This window comes from Talpa europaea (assembly GCF_964194135.1).
Source record: "Talpa europaea genome assembly, chromosome: 15".
In the NCBI taxonomy this organism is placed as follows: domain Eukaryota; kingdom Metazoa; phylum Chordata; class Mammalia; order Eulipotyphla; family Talpidae; genus Talpa; species Talpa europaea.
The window spans coordinates 63,150,730-63,171,384 of record NC_140083.1 but is presented as its reverse complement, the minus strand read 5'-3'; the positions used below and the strand labels follow the sequence as shown (position 1 = coordinate 63,171,384).

Sequence of the window (20,655 nt, the reverse complement as noted above, 5' to 3'; positions counted from 1 at the left end):
TCTTTAACTAGAGACAAGGCATGGTCTAAAAATCTGTTCCCTCTCAGATGTAACATTTTTGCCACTGCTGCTTCTGACACAGGCCTTTGTTACCATTTGGTGTGGTAGACATTCTCGTTCTGCATGTGGCTCTTCCAAAGGTCATTTCCATTGTTGTTTTCCTCAGAAAAATTGGAATTTACCATAAAATTGGATGCTCCTTTCAACTCTTAACAATTCTGCCCAACATCAACCACTGAAACTGTGCTAACTTCTAGTAGACAGAGCAACCCCCCAACCTCCAGGCAGTGAGTAGGTAACTGCCAACCTACAGTGAGTAGGTAACTCTGGGTCTTGGAAAGCATAAAGGTCACCCAATTTTTCCTCCATCTTCCCTTGAATCTTTTCTGCTGCCTGAGAAAAATCAGCAACAACTTCTTACTCATCATGGGGCAGCCAGAATAAAACCAAAGGGCCTGGTTGCCCCGGATGTTTATAGCTTCTTCCTGGCTTCATTTCCTGCCTGGTCTGAACCCAGAGTGATGTTCTCTGTCTGTGGAAATAACATTCCTTGACACAACTCACCTCAAAGGTGGAGAGAACAGAACTCAGTGAATGATGATTACCTGAAATATTAATAAAGCTTAGGTCCAAAGACCGTAGTTTCTCTGAGCTCCACATTCTTCAACCAGTTTTAACATACTCAGCTTGTCCATTTTGAAGACAACGCTACTCTATTTTCAATCATTAGAATAAAGCAGGAAACATTTGAGATGTGCTTTAAATAACTATCATCTCCAAACAGAAGATTTCAAGGTTAATGATAAATGGGATATTATCTTTGGAATAGTCTTCCAATTAGAGGTTGTAAGATGACAAAATTAAAATATTTACCAAGCGAAAGAGAATGTAAAGAAAGCTCCATTTTATAAAACCTTCTCTGAACAGGTTTTACCTACTCTTAGAACTTCCTATATAGTTACCACATTAAATGGTCTGGGATGATTTAAATTCAAAGGAGTATTTGATGACTTGACCACTTTGAACTCTGAGAAAACACATTAATAATATGATAATGCCATTCCTAAGAAAATACCCCAAGGACATCATCCAACGGGGAGAAAAAGATGCCCTTTGCAATTCTATTTATAATTGTGAAAAATGGAAATTCCCAAACCACCTCCCGATACAGAGCTTGCTAAACCAACTAAGAGGATGTAAATATGAAGAAATTCCCTGCAGCTTTACTGCCATTCACTGAGTCCCTTATCATTTCTTCAATAGATCATGCAGAATCTCGCAGAACTTTAAATGTTTTTTTTTTAAAGATTTATTTATTTATATAAGAGCCGGGGTACAGGCCAGATGCATGGGACGGTGAGAGGAATCACCAAAGACAGAGTGGGGAACAGAATAGGCAGACTGACGAAATACACTGCTGAGGGGAGCAGCGGGCAAGACAGGAGAGGTCTGCCGCGCCATGTGGGACCCTCCCCAGCCGGCCAGGATCGAACTGGTGCTGCAGAGGCTATGGATAGCTTCACAGCATGGTGCTCAACAGCTTGCGCTACCAGGGGAGGCCCTTAAATGTTATTTTTAAGACAAGTAGAAACCATTCAGGGTTTTAAGTAGACACTGGCATGGCAAGGTACAGAAGTGAAAAGTGGGTGTGGGTATTCATTTTTGCCAGCATCTAGGGGTGATGGTATTGACTTAACTAAGACCGGAGCAGCAGGGAGAAGGGAATGGCTGAAGGAATGTTTTGAAGGCCATCTCTGAGTCCCAGTGACCGATTACGGGTTGGGGGAATGGAAGAAAGATCCTGAGGGTGACCATGAGGTTTCTGGCCTGATCTACTGGGCATTTACTGAACAAGGGAAGATCATAAGGTTGCAAAGACTTTTATGGCATGAAATGTGGCCCCATGAAATGCAGTGCCCTTCTGACTTGCAAGAGGTGATTTGGAGATAATTGAAGGTTCTAGGGTTGAAAAGAAGTGCCTGGCTCGAGGTGATTTAGCCTAGCTGACCTTATGGAAGCCATGGGAGTAGGTGAGATGACCCAGAAGGAAGATTAGTGAGAGCTTTATTGAAGGGCAGAGGAAGTAGGAAGAGCAGAGGTAGAAAGAAAAGCAGGAGAATCTCTGGCTCCCAGGGAGTGTTCTAAGAGGCAATTACTGGTCTTGAATGTTGGCTAAGAAGACAGGCAAGTCCCTTGTGCCCTCTGGGTGTGACAGCAGGAAGATGACCTCAGCTAGCACAGTGGAGTAAGGGCTACCAGTGAGCCTGGGATAGAGACACTGACTGGCTGGGAGGGAGGAAAGTCTGGTATTATGGACATGAACAGCTTCCCAGAGGAGTGTTCTGCTGTGCAGGAGAGAACAGAAGTATTGATACCTAAAGGGGAAGATGATGAAGACAAGGGGCACATGCGTGCTTAAGTCAGGACGAACTTGACATTGCTAAAGGGAAGGAACCCATAGAAAGGTTGAAGACATGACTGTGAGTTATAGAGAGAAAGATGAACTAGAAAAGTCTGTGTGAAGCCACTCATATTAACTCGAAGAAAAAGAATTTAGTACCTATGAATGTGGCATTGTAAAACTTAAACATGTACTTCTGATATAAAAATATTACAGCACAGCAAATAGCTATCAGATTTTGGAGACATATCTGTTAATAATGCTCATCATCACCATCTACTGAGACTTAGTTCAGTAGGCATGAGGCCAGTGCTGTTATAACCCTCATAACAGCCCTGCCAATTGGTGGCATTATTCTCATTTGACACAAAAGAATCTTGAACTAAGACTCCAAGAGAAAAAATAACTTGCTTCAGAACATGTGGCTGACCGGTCCAGGAGCCAGGATTCAGACCTGGAACTTTCTTGCGTGGCAGGAAAACTCTTTTCCTCAAGAGGTAAATCAAGAAACTTAGATCAGCTGAATCCCCTAAACAGCACTGATGTATCTTGGCCTTGGGACAGTAGGAAAATTGATAAGGCAGCTTGCAGCTGTTTTATTCCATTTGTATCCACTGGAAAAAAATTGCAAATAGAGTAACAGAATTTAGGATTCTCAGAATAGATGCCTGAGTTTTCACAAGACCAGAAACACAGAATGGTATATGTGTTTGGTTTGTGTTATGTGTTTGCACACATGTGCACACATGTAAGTGTTACATGTACCATGTGTGCACATGCACCCAGGAGTATATCTAGAGTATATGGGGTCAGTAGCTTAAATTTGGGGGACACAAATAGTTTTAGAACTGCTCCCAGGGACCTAGCGAGTGAGGTCTTGGGGCTCCCTAACATCATGACAAATCTACCTGTGCACACATGTGCGTGTCCATGTATGGACGCATGGAGAGTCTTGGAGGGGCCAGCAAAAGCTATTGTCTGTTGACCAGAAGCCTCAGTTCCATTGCTGAGTACGATAGAAGCTCCTTTTATGGTTAGTACTAGTTATTTCTTTTTCTGGGAAGACAAGATTTATCAAGAATTGAATGGGCCAAGAATTTTTTGAACAGCGCCTTCTGAATTCAAGCCAATGATCATTAGCTAAGTTAGAGATACAGTGCTGTGTGCAGCTCGTGCTCTTTATTTTCAGCAAGCAAATAAATAGAACATATTTTTAAATATCTTCTTTATTCCAGAGAGCTTTTTGTTAACGTTACTTTTTAGATGTGCTCGTTGGTGTAGATAGTATCAAGGGAACAAGCTGGGTGTCAGAGTAACTAGGGGTCAGTGGAGATGGATGCGGTGAAGGCCATCTTTATTTATTTAGGAAGCTGTTCTAGATGGAGCACACGCTCTGTTTGCTCTGGAGGCCAAAACTAAGAACCGAGGTATATGAGGCTGCAGGGGAGACCAGATTCCAACTCAACAGAAGAACTTTCTATCAACTAGAGCTGTCCAAAAATGGCTTGCTTATGTTGTGGCCGACTGCCCACCACAGGCGTGCTCAGCCAAAGCTACTTCTTGGCGGGGCATGGGGAGGCAGGGGACTTTGAACACAAGTTCCAGTTCATCTAAGAAACCTCTCAAATCCTCTCTAGATCGAAGACTCCAAGGTTGTGTAGGCACACACTCTTGACACACACAGGGCCTGCCTGGCAAGGCTCTTGCCCTCCCCAAGGTAGTACTGGTCTGTGCTAAGCCAGCCACATTCCCCAGCTGAGCTCCCAGTTGCTGAGGGAACATCTGCTATTGGACTAGTGCAGCTATGGGCAGACTCTGCCTTCTGAGAATTAAGTCATTTCCCAGCCTGGCAGCGAGGACTCTGGGCTGGTGCTCCCCTTCCTGAGCCAGCCACCACAGGTGAGCTATGAATGCTGTCTCACTAGTTCTCATAAGGGGCTTAAGATTTAGGTCAGGAACAGAGTCTGCTGGACTTGTCCCTCCCTCTGCTTTCTCCTGCCAGCACCAAGAGGAACCTCTAGGATGAGAGGCTGAAGAGAGCCAGTGCAGGAGGCCTGGAGAGGATGGGGCAGGCCCCACCGGCTTAGCCACCAGGCCAGGGTGAGTGACCAGAGAGGCCGTGAATGGGTGTAGGGCCTCAGATGACCTTTACCCTTGCTGCAGGGCAAGCATAACAATGACCTTGACCAGGCACTCCTTTTGCTCTTCATGTAAGACCTCTACAGGGGTCTACCTGTCTACCCTAGATCACTTAATAGCACTGTTGTCAATAATAATGGTGGCAGTAACCATGGTGGGAGCATTTGCTGGGTTCTAGCTGTTGGCCCTCCACTAGGAATAGCTCATCCCATGGATTATCTCATTGAATCCCTAGGATAATCCTACGAGGTGGATGCAGTTAGCAGGGCCATTTCCTAGACCAGGGAACTGAGGCCTTGGAAGTTAAAGGACTTAACTTGGAACACTAGTCTGACTCCAAATGGTGGACTTTTCATTTGACTCAGTTGCCTCATTGTCTTTTTATATAGAGAGACATGGAAACAGAAAAGAAAGTGACCACATTGGCCACCACCCCCAGGGGCTTCTCCAGCTGCAGGAGGCCCTCCAGGGAGGGGCCAGGGAAGAACCTGGGCCCCCGGCCCTGTGCTTAGAGCTTCAGGACCTTCCCCCAGTGAACCCCCACAGCAGACTTCTGAAGTGCCTGGTGACGTTGTTTGCACTTTGCAGAGAGGTTCAGGGACTTGCTCAAGGTCACCTGGTGCAGAGGAGCTGGCCCCAGCCCGGCAGCCTTCCCCGCCACGTCATCTGCCTCTCGGCAAACAAAGTCAACACCCTCACAGACACTAAATTTATATTTCCTGGCCTCCCCTTCCAAAATGGATGCGCTAATTACTGGCCATTTTTTTTAGTAATAGTAATCATCAGGATCACATTTTTCAATGTTTGCGCTTTCTATTCTGCATACTACCGAAATAAAGCCCTGCTCAAACCCACAGGCTCAAACCCAGCAAGCGGGAGGCCCTGTGAATTCAGAAAAGTTCAGAAAGACGTTACACTAAAGCAAAAGAAACAAAGTGTTGATTAGGGACTTATTTTGGTAAGCGATCAAAATATGGATCATTAAAATAGGACTGTATTTCAGGCTCTGTAGCCTCGCCTCATCAACGGTAGTTGACTGCCGGCTTTGAATGAGATGTTTGCTGTAGCCTTTTTGGCTCTAAAATGCAGTCCTGGATGCCGTGGACCCACCTTGCACAGAACAGTTTTAAAAGTCTGGTTCCCAGCACCTGGGAGTCATCTTACCCACTTCACTAAAAGGAAAAACCTAAGTGATTTGGCGTCTTCCGTGTCTTAAAGCCTTTTTCTTTATTTCATCATCGTAGTAAATACTAGCTTATGTCATTAACAACCAACACTGAAAGGTAGAGGAAGGAGCAAAGCCAGAGACGCCAGGCCATGTCAGGAGTCACTCCGAAAGGACATCACAGGAGTTCGGTGGTGCAAGAGATAAGAAAGCTGAGGTTTGTAGAAAGAAAAAGAGCACCATGGAGCTTTTCTCCAGTTCAGGCTGAGTTGAAGAGAAAAAAATAATTTTGCAATATCTACAGCCCAAAATATGCAGTTGAATTAGGTTGTTAATTAAAGTATCTGTTCAAAATGGCTAAAATTAGAGATAAAAGCCCATTGTTTGGTACAATTGTTGACTGCATATCTGCATGTGGAAGGGCGTGGGGGGACAATGAAAAGCCTGTGGTATTTTCAAGATTAATCACCCACCCCAAGGGGTTTTGAGGCACCCACCTGCATTTTGAACTTGGATCTAAGCCAAAGGGGTGGACCTTGACAGGTTTTTTTCGATAATTAACTACTCAGTGGACACTTCAAATACCAAATATATCACAAGTGAGGGCCCCCAGCTCAGACTAGTCTCCCACAACCCCCATGTCTTCTGCAAGGGGCTGACATCTAAGATGATTGTCTAGATACTGGAACCTTGGAGCAATGCCTGGGTGTATTTTTAAAGAAGGGAAGCATCCCAGAATATGCCAGTTCCTTATAGGGTACTTCCATGGTTATTAGCACCTCTGACTGGACTTGTGAATTTTTTTCATATGTATTCTCTTCCTGCTGGGATTGGGCTGTTTTTCTCTGTTGGGAGAATTTCTAGGAAGATTTTTGTAAGTTATCACTGAAACGTCAAAACTTTTCTTAATGACTTCCTGATTCTTCTTTGAACAATCTGCAATGCAAGCAAGGATAGATGTGACAAGGATATGTTTCACCAAAGTAATAGCAATGAGTGAGGATAGCTGCAATATCCAGTACAGGCTGGTACATTCCATGATGTACCTTCACACTGCAGCTCCTGGAACAGCTCCATGATGTGAAAGGAAAAGGATACTTGATTACTGTAAGCCTGATTCTAATTACACGATACAGATAGTATTTAACAAGGCTTGTCTCTTAGTAGTAGGGTTGTAGGTGACTCTTATTTTCTTTTGGCTTTTTGCATTTTTAGACTTTTTTTTTTGTATATGACTTTGCTAATGAAAAATTTCTGTCAAATCACATGACTCTGACCTTCAGAGTTTCTGGGGTTCTCTCCTGTGCCCTCTGGGCCCCCTGGGGTCAGTGGTATGCCTCCCTTGCCCACACTGTGTCCTTAGCACAGTGCCAGGCAGAGAAACAAAGGCTAGTATAGCTAATCCTTGGACAAGGCGGGTTTGAACTGTGTAGATCCACTTATACATATGGGATTTTTTTTAAGTATCGATGACTACAGTACTGTAAATATATTTTCCTCTTACGATTTTCTTAATGCTTTCTTTTCTGTACCTTAGTTTATTATAAGAATACCATATACAATATATATAACATACTAATATGTATTCATTAACTATTTATGTTTTCCATAAGGCTTCCAGTCAAAAGCAGGCTGTTAAGTTTTGAGTAAAGTCAAAAGTTACATGTAAAGGGCCTCCCTGGTAGTGCAAGGGGTTAAGTCTCAGCACAATGAAGCTATCCACAGCTACTGCAGCATGAGTTCGATCCCTGGCCAAGGAGCTAACCAACATGGTGCAGCAGACTTCTCTTGGCCTCTGCTCCCTTCAGCAGTGTATTTCAGTCAGTTTGCTTATTCTGTTCCTCACTCTGTCTCTGGTGAATCCTCTCCCCCCCTCCTCAACCTCCCCCCACACCTCTGGCCTATACCCCAGTTCTTGTGTGCATGAATGAATAAATCTTTAAAAAAAGTTATATGCAGACATGTGACTGCATGGGGTCAGCGCCTTTAACCCCATATTGTTCAAGAGTCAACTGTAAATAATTGTGAATGAAACATTCCCATTTCTCTATTTCCCTTTCCTTTTTCCAGGTGACGTGCTGTATGAACTCCTTCAGCATATTTTAAAGCAGCGGAAACCTCGAATTCTTTTTTCACCATTTTTCCACCCTGGAAACTCTATACATACACAACCGGAAGTCATACTGCATCAGAACCATGAAGAAGGTACGAGGAGTCTCCCCTTTCCTTGCTGAGACTTAGACACAGCCAAAAGATTTCATTGTTAATAAGTTTCTATTCATGCGATTTGTTTTTCATTCAACAAACATTTAATTGTGTGCTTACTATGTAGAAGGCCCTAAGGGAAAGAACTCCAGGATGAATAAGATCTCTTGGTCTTCTGTACCCTACAATCTAGGTGAAGAAATGAGATAGATACATAGAACTATCAAAGCATAACTATAATAATAGGCAGCATAAATAGTTAGTTGAAGGAGAGCTTATATCCAGTTACAGAGAGCCAGGTCTGGGTAGCCTCATGCAGGAGGTGGCCCTGGAAGATCACTGAAGGTCCAACTGGATTCTCATAAGCAGGGATGACGTGGAGAATATTCCAGGCAGTGACCATGGCAGAGGATGGGGTTAGTCCTCAGAGCAGAGAGCAGTCATGCAACTTGGGTTGTGGACTATCTGGTTTTTCCTCCAACCCTTTGTTATGAGAAATTTCAAACAAACCCCAAATAGAGAACATAAGCTAAATAAACCGGCGAGCCATCACCCTGTTTGAGCAATGATCAACAATTTGCTGTTGCTTGTCCAGGGAGGTTAGAGGGGAACCAGGATGTAGAGGACTTTGCTGGAGGCAAGTAACAAGGAGTCACTAAAGATTTGTGAGCAGGGGCTAAGAAGAAGGGAGGGAAAAGACGCAAAGCCCATGAACTCTGTGTTGGACCAGGGGTTTCCTCTTCATCCACCAAAGCAGTTTCATCCAGCCCTGAGCTTGCTGATTTCTGACATCCCAGGCACAGTTACTCTCTGATGAGTCACAGCAGCAATAAAACCACTGGTAGGAAAGAAGAGACCAGAAAAGAACTGTGACTGTGGACCTAGTTCCCCAGCAGGTGTTCTGGTTCAGAAATAAGGTCCAATAATCTCACATTGAATTTGGGTGAACAGTCATCCTTCGCATCTTGGACACGTGCCTGGCTTGGTTAGAAAGTGCACTTGGGCACACGAAGGAATAATTTTAAACTTGGACTTTTCCTTAAGACCAGACCAGTCTTAAGACTTTTCCTTAAGACCAGGGCCTACAGCCCTGGTCCCAGGAGGTATTTCCCTAAGTTGATGGATCATCCCCAAAGCAGGGCTCATATTTTTGTGTTGTTGACAAATTAAAAAATGAAAAGTTACTTATTTTTTGATGGATGCTTCACAAAAGAGAAGGCTGAGTGCAGGGTCCCCCACATCCCTCCCGTACCTAGTGCTTCATTGTCCCCGATACAGAATAAATGAGCGTTTCCCGCACGCTCTCTGCCTGGTGCTCTCTTCCTCCTTCCTGGAGCTCTACCCTTGCTAAATTTAGCAACTGCTCCCCACCCCCAGTTTGGTTTCTCCTTCTTCTGTTCCTCCTGCCATGTATATTTCCGGCTTGCATAATAGCCAACAGCTCCTCCTGAGAAGAGGAGGTGGGTTTACTGAAGCTTGACATTAAGGCAAGAATCGTATTACCTCGTCTGCTTCTCCAGATACAAAGGGGGCGTGATGGGTTTCTCTCTCTGTCCCTCTCTCTCTCTCTCTCTCTCTCTCTCACTCATTATTTTTTTTAAAAAATCCCATTTGGAATTTCTATTCCCCAGTGTGATTGGATGCATAGTGTCTTCCCTTCTCACAAACCCTTCCTCCTTTCTGCTTGTTCTGATTTGATGCAGACATAGGTGCGTTGTTGCTGTTCTTATTTGCAGGAGATAATGAATTAGAGAAAGCCGGCTACGCTCTGGGCAACTGTCAACCCAGTAAATACAGACGCATCCCCTCACATAGCGTAATGAGCTGGCTCTGGGGTGTTGTGATGGTGGCGGTGGTGAAATGCATAAGAACGGAGCTCAAGGCCAAGGTCAAGGCCAGTTCACGGCCCTGTGGGCCAGTTAGCTACTTCAGACCCAGTTCTTCAAAGTAGCGTGTTCTAAGATACCATTTCTCAAAGCTGTCAGCTGGGAAACGATCTGAGAAAATGTCCCCAGCACCCTGGCCCCTTCAGTCAAGTGGGGTGCGCTCACAGAAGAACAGGTGAGCAACAGGAAGTGTGGGTCTCATCAGGAGGCATCAAAAGAGAAAAGTGGCACAAAGCACAGAGGGGATACTAAGAGACAGTCTGTGCCCAGGTTTCCAGATAGATGGGTGCTGTGGGTGACAAAGGGCCCAAGTGGAAAGGTGCGTGGCTGAGTCCTACCTCCAGTCACCTCCCACTTCTTTCCCTTCTTCACCAAAAGGAAAGACTATCCAGCTCAACTTGAGTCATCTCCAGGCATGGTGCTGTTACAGTTACTTGTGAATGGTAACACTTTAACCTGGCCATAGTTAACAGCAAGCACTGGGCCTGAGAAAGAAAGTCTATGAAGTGAAATTGCACATGCAAAATGTTATGTCCCCAGTGACAACTTTTGCATCATGGGGACGCAGTACCATGTATAGGGATGTTGCTTTTGTCTTGGCACAGAGATTGAGATGACAGAATGGAAGGAGAACAGGGGTGTCCCAGAGAGACCCGGCCCAGCCCCTGAACAGGCTGGCACGGTGAAGTCTGCAGAGTGGAGCAGACACAGAGCTTCATTCAACCCCTGTGACCTCACCTCACCACTGCCATCCACTTAGCCAGTTCAGACATTCCTGATGTCACAATGGGAATTTATGTCACAATACAAATGTATCTTGTGGAATCAAGCAACAGCCTCCCCCCCTTACATAAATCCCATATAACTACATTAGGTGGCAGTGCCAGGAGCTGGAAAGTGAGTGGTAATTATCCCAGAGTTTCCCCTCCAGACTCTGAGGGCAGAAGAGGGTGACCTTACTTATCCACACCCTTTATTTTGTAAACATTTGTTATAGATACAGTGCACACCGCGTTTTGAAGTTGTGGCACACCTTGGGTGAAGCAGACCCCAGTTATTATGTGGCTGTGGGGGAACCAGTGATTTTACTCCATTACTTGGAGGCAGAGAGCACAATATTATATAATGAAGGGAACCTTATAATTTTTCTTCTTAAAGATTTATTTATTTATGCATACAAGAGCTGGGGTGTAGGCTAGAGGTGTGGAGGGTGAGAAGATTCATCAGAGACAGAGTGGGGAGTAGAACAAATGGATCTACTGAAATTCATTGCTGAGGGGAGCAGCGCGCGAGTCAGGAGAGGTCTGCTGCACTATGTGGGCAGCTCCCTGGCCGGGGATCGAACTCATGCTGCAGTGGCTGGTGATAGCTTCATAGTGCTGTGTCTTTAACCCCTGCTCCATACCAAGGCATCAAAGACCGTGAAACAGGACTTCGTTAATAAGTAAACTAGGATCATAGGCAGGAGCCAGCACCATCCCGGACAAACTGGGCTGGCTGTGCAGTCAGCTTAGTTAGCATTTTTTTAAAAGGGGGGAGCTGGAAGTCAGGAGACCAGGATCTGATCCTCCCTTCTGCCACCACTCTTGTTTCTCTGGCCTCTGTTTCCCCACTTACAAGGTAAATAGTTAGACAAAGTGGCCTCAGATCTCTTCCAGCTCTCAACACTTCACTTTCCCCCAGGTCTGATCTCCCTGGTGATAGGGAGATGACTAAGACGCGTTCTTAGGATCCTGGACACCTAAAATCCAGAACATCCTGCAGTGTCCCCTTTGGTGTTGCTCAGAAACAGTTGAATCTCTTCTGTCTCTTCTGTCTCATCCAGAACTGCTGATAAAGTTACCCCTCCTAGGAGTCAGACCAAGAGTAGCATCACTTGTTCATGATGAAAATCTCAGCTTAAGTGTGTTTCGTTCACTTTGGTTGTTGTGACTCATTTTAGCTACTTACTATGAATTAGTTAGGGGTGTTGGGACTATGAATTAGTTAGGGGTGTTGGGTAGCTATGTAGAGAGGAGACAGATAAACAATGATACTACTTCCGTCACCAGACCAGGAGATGAAACATCTTTAGCAATTTCAGACTAACAAGTGGTTATACAGTAAATTAAGTTTGTCAGCACAGTTGTAATGTCAACTTCCTTTGATAACTTAGGGTCCAAATTCAGTCACTTTCAGTTCCCAGGGACTATTTTAAAGAAAGGCATTGTCCCAAGTATATATTTGATGGCCGCCGATCCTTTGGTATTAGAACTGCTTACAGGTTCCCTAAAAACTCCATGAAGTATGCTTCCAGTCTGGGCTGGTCTCTGGGGTCAGCTCCATGGCTCCCCTATTCAGCCAGACTTGCTCAAGTCTCTGGGGAGGAGGAGCAAGATCTGTGTTTCTCAGATATTCTCCTGCAGCTACCCTTTGAGGGCCCCTGCTGTGATCTCAGCCCTTCAGTCCCATCCTCTCTGTACCCCATCTAAGGGTATGGGAGTGATTTTTAATTGCTTTAATTTGAAAATAGTCACACATGCTGTGCTGTGATTATGTCAGTAGCAGTGGTCAGAGTTCAAAGCACAGGTTCTGTTCCAGGGGTAGCCCTTTGTCCCTGAGTGGACATGGAGATTGTAAGTGATGATAAATCTCCGGTGTCCATATACTGTTCACCCCCATCTTCCTTGCAGTTAGCACATGGTAATGCCCTGGATCATCGTGAGGCCCCCGGAAGTTTTTACTTCTGATTGCTTTGTTGAAGAAAATATTCTCCTCCCCACACACATCTAGTGACCAAAAGACCAATTTGGAGGAAGAAAATCTCATACATTTTAATGAGATAATTAAAGAAGATGAAGTATATGAATCATTTCATGATAACGAAATAATAGCTAACATTCATTGGGACCCTATTGTGTACCAGGCCCTGTTCGAAGGTCTTGTGTGATTAAATCATATAATCTTCACAACCACCCTATAAAAAAGGTAATGTTGTCCCTGCTTTACAGATGAGGAAATAGAGGCCAGTGACAATGAAGTGACAGCCCCAGCACACAGCCCTGTCTGTCTGACTCCAGTGCCTGTGTTTTCATTCATGTGCACACACGCACACACACATTCACATGCACACACATGCTCACACACCCTGAAAATAGAGCAATGACGAGTGATGAGTGGAAGAATTGTGGCGATGAACATGCTAAGTCAAGTCCCTGTGCTCTGCTTATAATTGTTCTGCTTCCCAGTACATGAAACTGCCAGATTTTAACAATAAAAGTAGGCCAAAGATAACTTTTGCGATCCCGGTGGATGTCTTCTCGTCATGATAATGAAAATACATACTCACCTGAATGAGTCAACCCATAGGGATCACTGACTCCCCGGGATGAATGGACTTAGCATGAGGAAAATCCTCAGCCTGTGAGGAGTATGGGCTGTGAGTCAGGCACCACCGGCCTGGCAGGGCAGACGTGCTGATGCCCTCCCCGTGGGACACTACCCTCAGCTCAGGGCACTGCTGAGAGCTGCCTCTTCTGTGTAGCTGTGGGTAGGTGCCACTTCTGGCGGTGCAGGCCAGCTCCTGTGTTTTTATAAAAATCAGCCCGATTCTCCAGTCTTGCTGCAATCATGTCAATGACTGTAGTGTCTTGGGGCCATTGGCTGGAGCTCGACATCTTTGTCATCCTGCCCAAAGGGTCCAGAAAGCGTGATGGAGCGTGTGTGCGCTCCTCACCCAGGCCACCAGCTGCAGATCCCTGCTCCGCCACTCGCCAGCTGTGTGACTTTAGGCAAGTGACTTAACGTCCTCGTATCTTTTTCCATCTGTAGAAGCGGGGAGAGAGTGGTTTCTGTCAAATAGGATTAATGTCAGAAAGAATCAAGATTTTTGGGAAATGCCTTCTAGCATCTCTCACATAGCAATAATGCGCACTCAGTAAATGTCATTCATGATCATTATTTGCCATTTCTGACCACTTTTTGGGATTTTCCTTCTTTTTAAAAGTGTGGTAAAATATGCATTCACTATCTTAACCTCTTGCAATTCAGTGATGTTTAGTATATTCATATTGTGCAATGACGTGTTTATTCTTTACCTCCAATTCCAATTTTCTTCATGATCTCTCTCTTGCAACCACACATACTTTGTGCAAACACCAGGTCTGTGTGTCTTGGACACGGGAAAAGCCTGCTGCCCACCCAGAGCGTTAGTCTAGGACCCCTTCATGCACTAACCAGCACCGGAAGCCTAATTTCCATGGGAAGGTCCATTTGAAGTGACATCCTTCATTGCTTTGGGACAGAGCATGTTTTGAGAACACGCACAGCTTGTGCTTTATGTCACCTGAGCGCCTGGCATCTATCTAGTGTGTCCTCCACCACGCCCTGGGAGCCTTTCTCTTCATCTTCTGACCGCCTCATGAAGAGCTGCGCCATTGCTCTTTCCACGCTCCTCTCAATTCTGTGATTCTTAAATCTGGCCAGAGGGAAGGCGGACCCACCAGAGGAAGGCAGGCCCAGGTCTTGGAGTTGCCCCCTGGTAGTGTAGCCTCAGGGCACCAGTTACCTTCTGTCCCCAGGCCCAGCCTCATTGCGCTCTTGTATAGCTCTTCTTTCCCCTGCAGGACTTCTTCCTGCTTCACTTCCTATATTTCAGGGCCTAGTGCAGCATGACCTTTTACTGTCTGACCCTTGCCCCTGATGCAGCATTTGATTGTGATGGGAGAGCATGTACCCCCGGGTCGTGCCCTGAACCTCTTCATCTGTCTAACTCAGGGAGGACCCCCGCACCTTCCTGCCCACCCTGGTGTCCTCCAGGGCTGGGGTGGCTGTGCTCGGCCCCAGGGCTGATTAGCTCTATTAAGCCAGAGGTTTAAGGGCAAGAGGCCCCTAGCATGCCTGAGTAGTCCTCCCAGTGCAGCCAGGAAGTCTTCAAGAAACTTCCTTTTACTGCTAGGGAAGTGCCTGTGATTCCTTTGAGATAAGGAGATGGGTGTTGGGGTTCCCCTCCAAAGAAGGAAGCCCACAGTCTTTATCTTGCTCTTTCTCCCACTGGACTGACTCTTCTGCCTTATCTTTGTGCCCCCTGACCTCGCCCCCCTGACCTCCTTCCTCTGCGTGATTCAGCCCGCAGGTCGTTTGGCTCACTTGAAATCTGATCTCTTGATTTCTTCATTTACTTCTCTGTGCTGCTTTATTGAGTCTCAGGGAGACTCCTCTGCTGCCTGCAGAAGAGCAGACAGGCCACAGCCTAGATCAAGACACCTCTGCCACTTGCAGACCTGCTTCTGCCCTTGGTACTGAGCCACTTGCAAAGGGAGCCTGTTTGCAAGCCACCCAGCCCACAGTAAGAAGGCTCAGCCTCAGAGTCCTGCGAGTCATCTTTCTCGTTCTTTCAGCCCCTGTCACCAAAATACTTTAAGATCTAGGGGCTTGCCACAAGATTTATTGTCTGTGCCATCAAACATCTGTGAATCAAACCCTCCGAAGTGGAGCCGTTTTCTCTGGCCCTACAAGGGAATGCAGTGGCACTGGCAACTCGTTAAGATGGATGGACTGCAGAGGACCATGGACACCTCAGGGAAAGAGAGTGGAATTGTGGATTTCTTTTCCAAAACAAAGAACTGCAGACTGGGTGAGTTGGGAATCTGTTACCTCCCAGTTCTGGAGGCTGGATGTGCCAGATTAAGGTGTGGGCAGGAGCAGGTCCTGCAGAGAGCTGTGAGGCAGACCCTCGCCCTCACCTCTCTCTCAGTCTCTGGTTCTCTGGCTACTTCCGGTGTCCTGGCCTTGTAGATCTCCATCTTCACCCTGGACGGCATGCTCCCCATGCTCCCCAACTGCAGCACCTGCAGCCTTTTCTCGTGTTGGTGGCTTCTTTGTTCTTTGTCTATCTTCTCCTTTTGATCACATTTCCTTTGGGAGCAAGGACTGTGTTCCCTTGGCATCATCTGCATTCGAGACACTACTTGAAAGGTGGTTGGCATCACTGAAGGTTTCTTTGATTCCATTTGTATTTTGTAATCGCTGTGTTTCAAAACGTTGCCCTCCCACCATGCTCTGTGTGCATGTCTGTGTCTAAATTCCCTCTACGTAAGGTCGCCAGGCAATGGGTTGGGGCCTTATCATAACTGATACATCGGCAGAGGCTTTATTTGCAAATATGCTTACATTCTGAGATACTGGGGATTGGGACTTCAACATACTAATTTTGGAGGTGGGCATAGGGGGACAATTCACATCATAACAGGGTGAGTGTGCTTATCAAATCTATTTTAAATCCCACCTCCACACCACCCCAAAACTTTTAACTTTTGTATCGCTCTTTATATCAGTCATGGTTCCCACTAATCTTACAACATTGTGTTGGGAAATAGTCCCTTCCAGAAGAATGTAGAACACTTGGCTGATGAGTGACAGTTGCCTGCTGGGCCTGGTTTGGTTTTTTTTGTTTGTTTGTTTGTTTGTTTTTTGCATCTCCTGACTAACTACTTCTCTTTATCATCATCTGTGGCCTTAGGGAAAGTATAACAGTCAAGATGTGATCCTCCTGTGTGAGATATAAACTTGATCTTACCCTTTGCTCTACCCTGGAAAGTTCCTAGACAAAACCCATGTCTTTAGCCAAAGACAGTTGTGTTTGTATTTTTCTTTTAGGTTTACTAATTACTCATTGTTTATAGCACAATTAAATTGGGCTAAATTTTTCATGGATTTTAAGTAGAGACACTTTACTAATAAGTAAAAGGAAAGAGACAAGAAATCAGATCTTTTTTGGTAAATCATAGTTAAAATCCTAATTTATTTTGGGCTGTTTGGTAATGAGAAGAAGGGGTTATTTGTCTCTAGAAGAAGTCTACAAAGAGAGAGATTTGGGATCATATTTTCAACCAGAATGAGTTCCCTGCCAGTCTGGGTCTTTTTTCCCCTCACTCCCCGCTTCCTTCCATGGCCACACTAATAATATCTGGCTTTCCCTCCCTTTTCGTTATGTTTCCCTCCCATAGCAAGACCTTCAGACCAAGGGTAATGTGGATAATTTGCCCAGTTTTGCAACTGGGCAATTCACCAAGAACAAACCCAGACATCAAGACCAGACCAAAAAAATTCTCTTGTTTTAGACAGAAGACTCCTACATCTGGGGGATTTAATGCACCCACTGTCCACTCAGTGCATTTCCTGTGTCCGGAGCTCCTCTGCCTGCCGGCTCTGGTCTCATAAGTTTCCATGCCCTGCTGCCAACTTGTAATCACAGAGACAGCATGTAGCTGGGTAGGAACGTCACAGCCCACTCCGTACATGGGTGTATGCTTTGCAAACTGAAACAAAGCTTGGAAGGTCTTGTTGCAAGCCTTTCAGCCTTGACAGTGGTTGTGCCCAGACCACCAGGAGCCTGGAATTAAATACCCTCGGATCCAGTTCTCTGCCATTAATGTTATCAACTTCATCAAGTACTTCCTCTTTGAGTGGTGTCTGCAGAGAAATAAATAAATCAAGCTCTTCCAAGTCCTGTTCCTGTCCGGATCCTGAGTCAAAAGTAAAATCCGAGTTGGATTATCCAGAGCACTGTCTCCCTCTGTCATTGTTCCCAAAGATGTGGGCAGGGACAGAGAGTGAAATCTCTCCAGGACATTACATCAGTTCCCCTTTTACCCTTGGCATGAAAGTTCTTCCTCCCATAGTCCTCCCAGACTTCCTCAGGCTTGCCATGTGTGCACACCCAGGCACTGAGCCTTGAAGCCCAGAACATCAAAGAAAGCCTGCAGGTAACCAGACTGCTGGCCAACGCCTGTGTCCGTTTTGAAAATTGTAAGACAGGAAATGGATCCAGGAAATAGGATTTTTCAATACATGGTCTTCATCATCCTTAAGTATTTTTAAACTTTAATAAACTTTTAAGTAAAGGGAGACATTTTATAAGTGGAATTTAGAAGCAAGCTGAACCTTCAGAATGCAGCTATATTCAGTCTGCTTACCCTGATCATATTCAGTGACAACTGAAAAGTGAACCAGGTATGCAAGGTAAATTCTTTTTGTGCACAACAGAATGCAGATCCATATTAGCTAGGAAAAGAAAACTTGCCTCATCCCCAAAAGATTGCAGATTATTTCTATCACTCTGAAACTCCCAGCCTTAAAGTTAACCATAATGAGCACCAAGGGCTAATGTACCCTGAAAGCATGGATTTTCATTTGGGTTAAAGTGGGGAAGTTAGTCTTTATCATGTCAACCTGTGCCCTTGCAAGGCTGGTTAGCACTTTTTTCAAAAGACCTTTTTATAGTGGAAATATGGAACCTATATAAAAGTGGAGAATTGTATGATGAATCACTGTTACCCACCAACTTCCATGACAACTCATGATAAGTGTTGTTTCTTCTGTGTCCTACCTACTCTCTGCTTCATTGTTCCAGATTATTTTAAAGTAAATCCCAAATCTATCGTTTTATCTGTAAATATAGCAATAGAGGTCTGAAAAGACAAGGATGCTCCAACTATCTTATAAATGTTTTTACAGTTTGTCTGAATCCAAGTAAGGGTATATTGCAAATGGTCGATGTGTCTTTTAAGTCTCTTTCAACCTATAGGTCTTTGTCCACATTTTTCTTGCGCATATTCTCTCTCTCTCTCTCTCTCTCTATATATATATATATATACATATATATATATATATATAAAAAACTTTCCCCCTGAACATACTATATCCTGTTTGCTTTCTCTCTATCTTTGGTTCATCAATTTGACATGGTGTGGTTGGGTGTAGCTTTTATTGTATTTATCATGCTTGGTGTTTTCTGAGCTTTTCGGATCTTTAAGTTGTTGTTTTTGCCAAGTGTGTGATCATTATTTCTTCCTTTTTTGGTCCTCTTCTCTGTGCACTTCTCCTTGGACTACAATATTCCATGTGTACTAGAGCACAAGCCACTGAGGATCTATGTGCTTTTCTGGTTTTTGGCTTTTATTGATCTATCTTCAGATTTACTAACTTTCTTCTGTCATCTCCAATCTGCTATTAATTCCATCCAGTCCACTCTTTCATGTTGTACTTTCCAGTTCTTGAATTGTTTTTACCATTTTTGTCTCTTCTGACAACTCTCCATCTCTTGTCACTCATTATCACAATCATATCCATTGTTTGACCTTACAAGAACTGCTTTAAATCCTTCTTTGCTGATTCCAACATCTCGGTGATCTCAGGGTTTGCTGCTTTTGACTGGCTTTCCTCTTGATGATGGGCCTCATTTTTCTGTTTCTTTGCATGTCTAGAAAATCTTCACTGGATACTGACCATTGTAGATAATGCAGTGTAAAGACTCAAGATTATGTGCTATTCCTCTGAAGAGTATTGACTTCTCAGCAGAGAATTAAATGACTAGCTAGTAACTTTGAATTTGTGGAGGCTTGATCTTACATTTTATTTCAGTCTATTTCAGACCTTAGGCAAATTTGGAGCAAAGCCTTTAATCCCAGTGTGACTGATCTGGGGTAATGAATAGCCTGTGGTGTTTACACAGCCTTTGTTGATGAGACGCAAACTTTGTACTGTGTTTGCAATACAGTGACCAGTAGCTGAGATGCTGCTCACAGCTTTGAGTCATAACTGTTGCTTTTTACTGAATTGCTTAGCATCTCCTCAGCACGTGTATTGTCCAGGAGCGGGATAAGAATTTTGAGGGACTATATGTGTCAATTTAGTGGCTACTCCCACTGAGCCTCTCCTTCCTGGGATTTGCTTTCTCAGTGTTTCAGCCATTCACGCAGCTCCAAACTCAATGCTCTGACATTTCAAGGAATATTCTGTGCATCTTCTATCTGCCCTGTGCTACATGGACTAGGAAGGACCTTCAGTGAGGAGAGCTGTATAGATTTGGATCTCACTGTGTCCTGTCCCAGGCCCTTCCTTCAAGAGCAAAATTGTTTCCTCTAGCAACTTCAAGTAATTTTTATAAATGTATTTTACCCAGAGTATATTAAAACTGGAATCTATTATTAGATTTATTATTAAAACTGGAATCTCCTCCTTTATTAGAAAAGTGGTAGCCTACTATAACAACTTCACCTTGCTTTTCTTCTCTCATCATAGAGGATATTTAGCAGAATACTAAAATGTTCCTTATTCCATTTTACAGCTGCATTATCCTCCAGTGTTTAGAGATACGCTATAAATTATTAACCCAGTAGCCTGTTGATAGCTATACCAGTGATCAAGCACATTTAAATTCATGGCAGCAGGTTATGCAGTAGTTACAGAATAAACCCTTGCCTTCAAGGAGGTGATCTTTTGGTGATTGTGACAGTATTTCTTTTGCTTACTGTTTCACATGATAGGCAAGTTCTCGTGGAATCCCCATTTTCCTATTAAATAACCCTGTGTAAAGCTTTAAGTAAACTTCAGCTTCATCTGTTTACTAGCCCTATCAGGTCCTCAGTCTCCCTTAATATATTCTTCATAAAGATACTGTCATAATGGGTGAAGGTGGTATCTCGGACTTGCATGCTCTAAATGGGTTCTGCCATACGCCACATAAAGACAAAGCATCCTCTTAGTGTGAAAGAGCTTTAGTAGGATAGTATGCATAGTGAAGAGAAGAAAGGATCGTAGTTTCCTATTAAAACACCCAAAGGAACCTATCCCTTGGTGAGTAAATGCCCAGCCAGACAGGGTTGGCCCAAAACTGTGGCCTGAAAACTTGCCACAAGTGTAAGGCACCTTCTGCCAGGGAACTATAGGAAAGGGGCAGAAGGACCAGGCAAATCTGAGACTAAAGGAGCAAAATCAAAGTACAAATCAAGGTAATGGTGGCCATTTTAACCCCCCCCCCCATGGGTCTCTTCCAGTTGTCTCTCCCTATCTCAGCTCCATGTGTCTCCTCCTTTGCC

The 20,655-nt window shown here is 44.5% G+C and overlaps 1 protein-coding gene across 2 annotated transcripts in view; it reads left to right on the top strand.

Annotated features, from left to right (window-relative positions):
- ETV6 (ETS variant transcription factor 6) overlaps positions 1 to 20,655 on the top strand; it is a gene marked incomplete at both ends in the record, with an annotated part of 225,586 nt that overhangs the window by 182,740 nt on the left and 22,191 nt on the right. For both annotated transcript variants that reach the window (XM_084255613.1, XM_084255612.1), the window contains one exon: positions 7,776 to 7,910. In XM_084255613.1, coding sequence (XP_084111739.1) covers positions 7,776 to 7,910 — 135 coding nt within the window. The remainder of the gene's footprint in view (positions 1 to 7,775; positions 7,911 to 20,655) is intronic.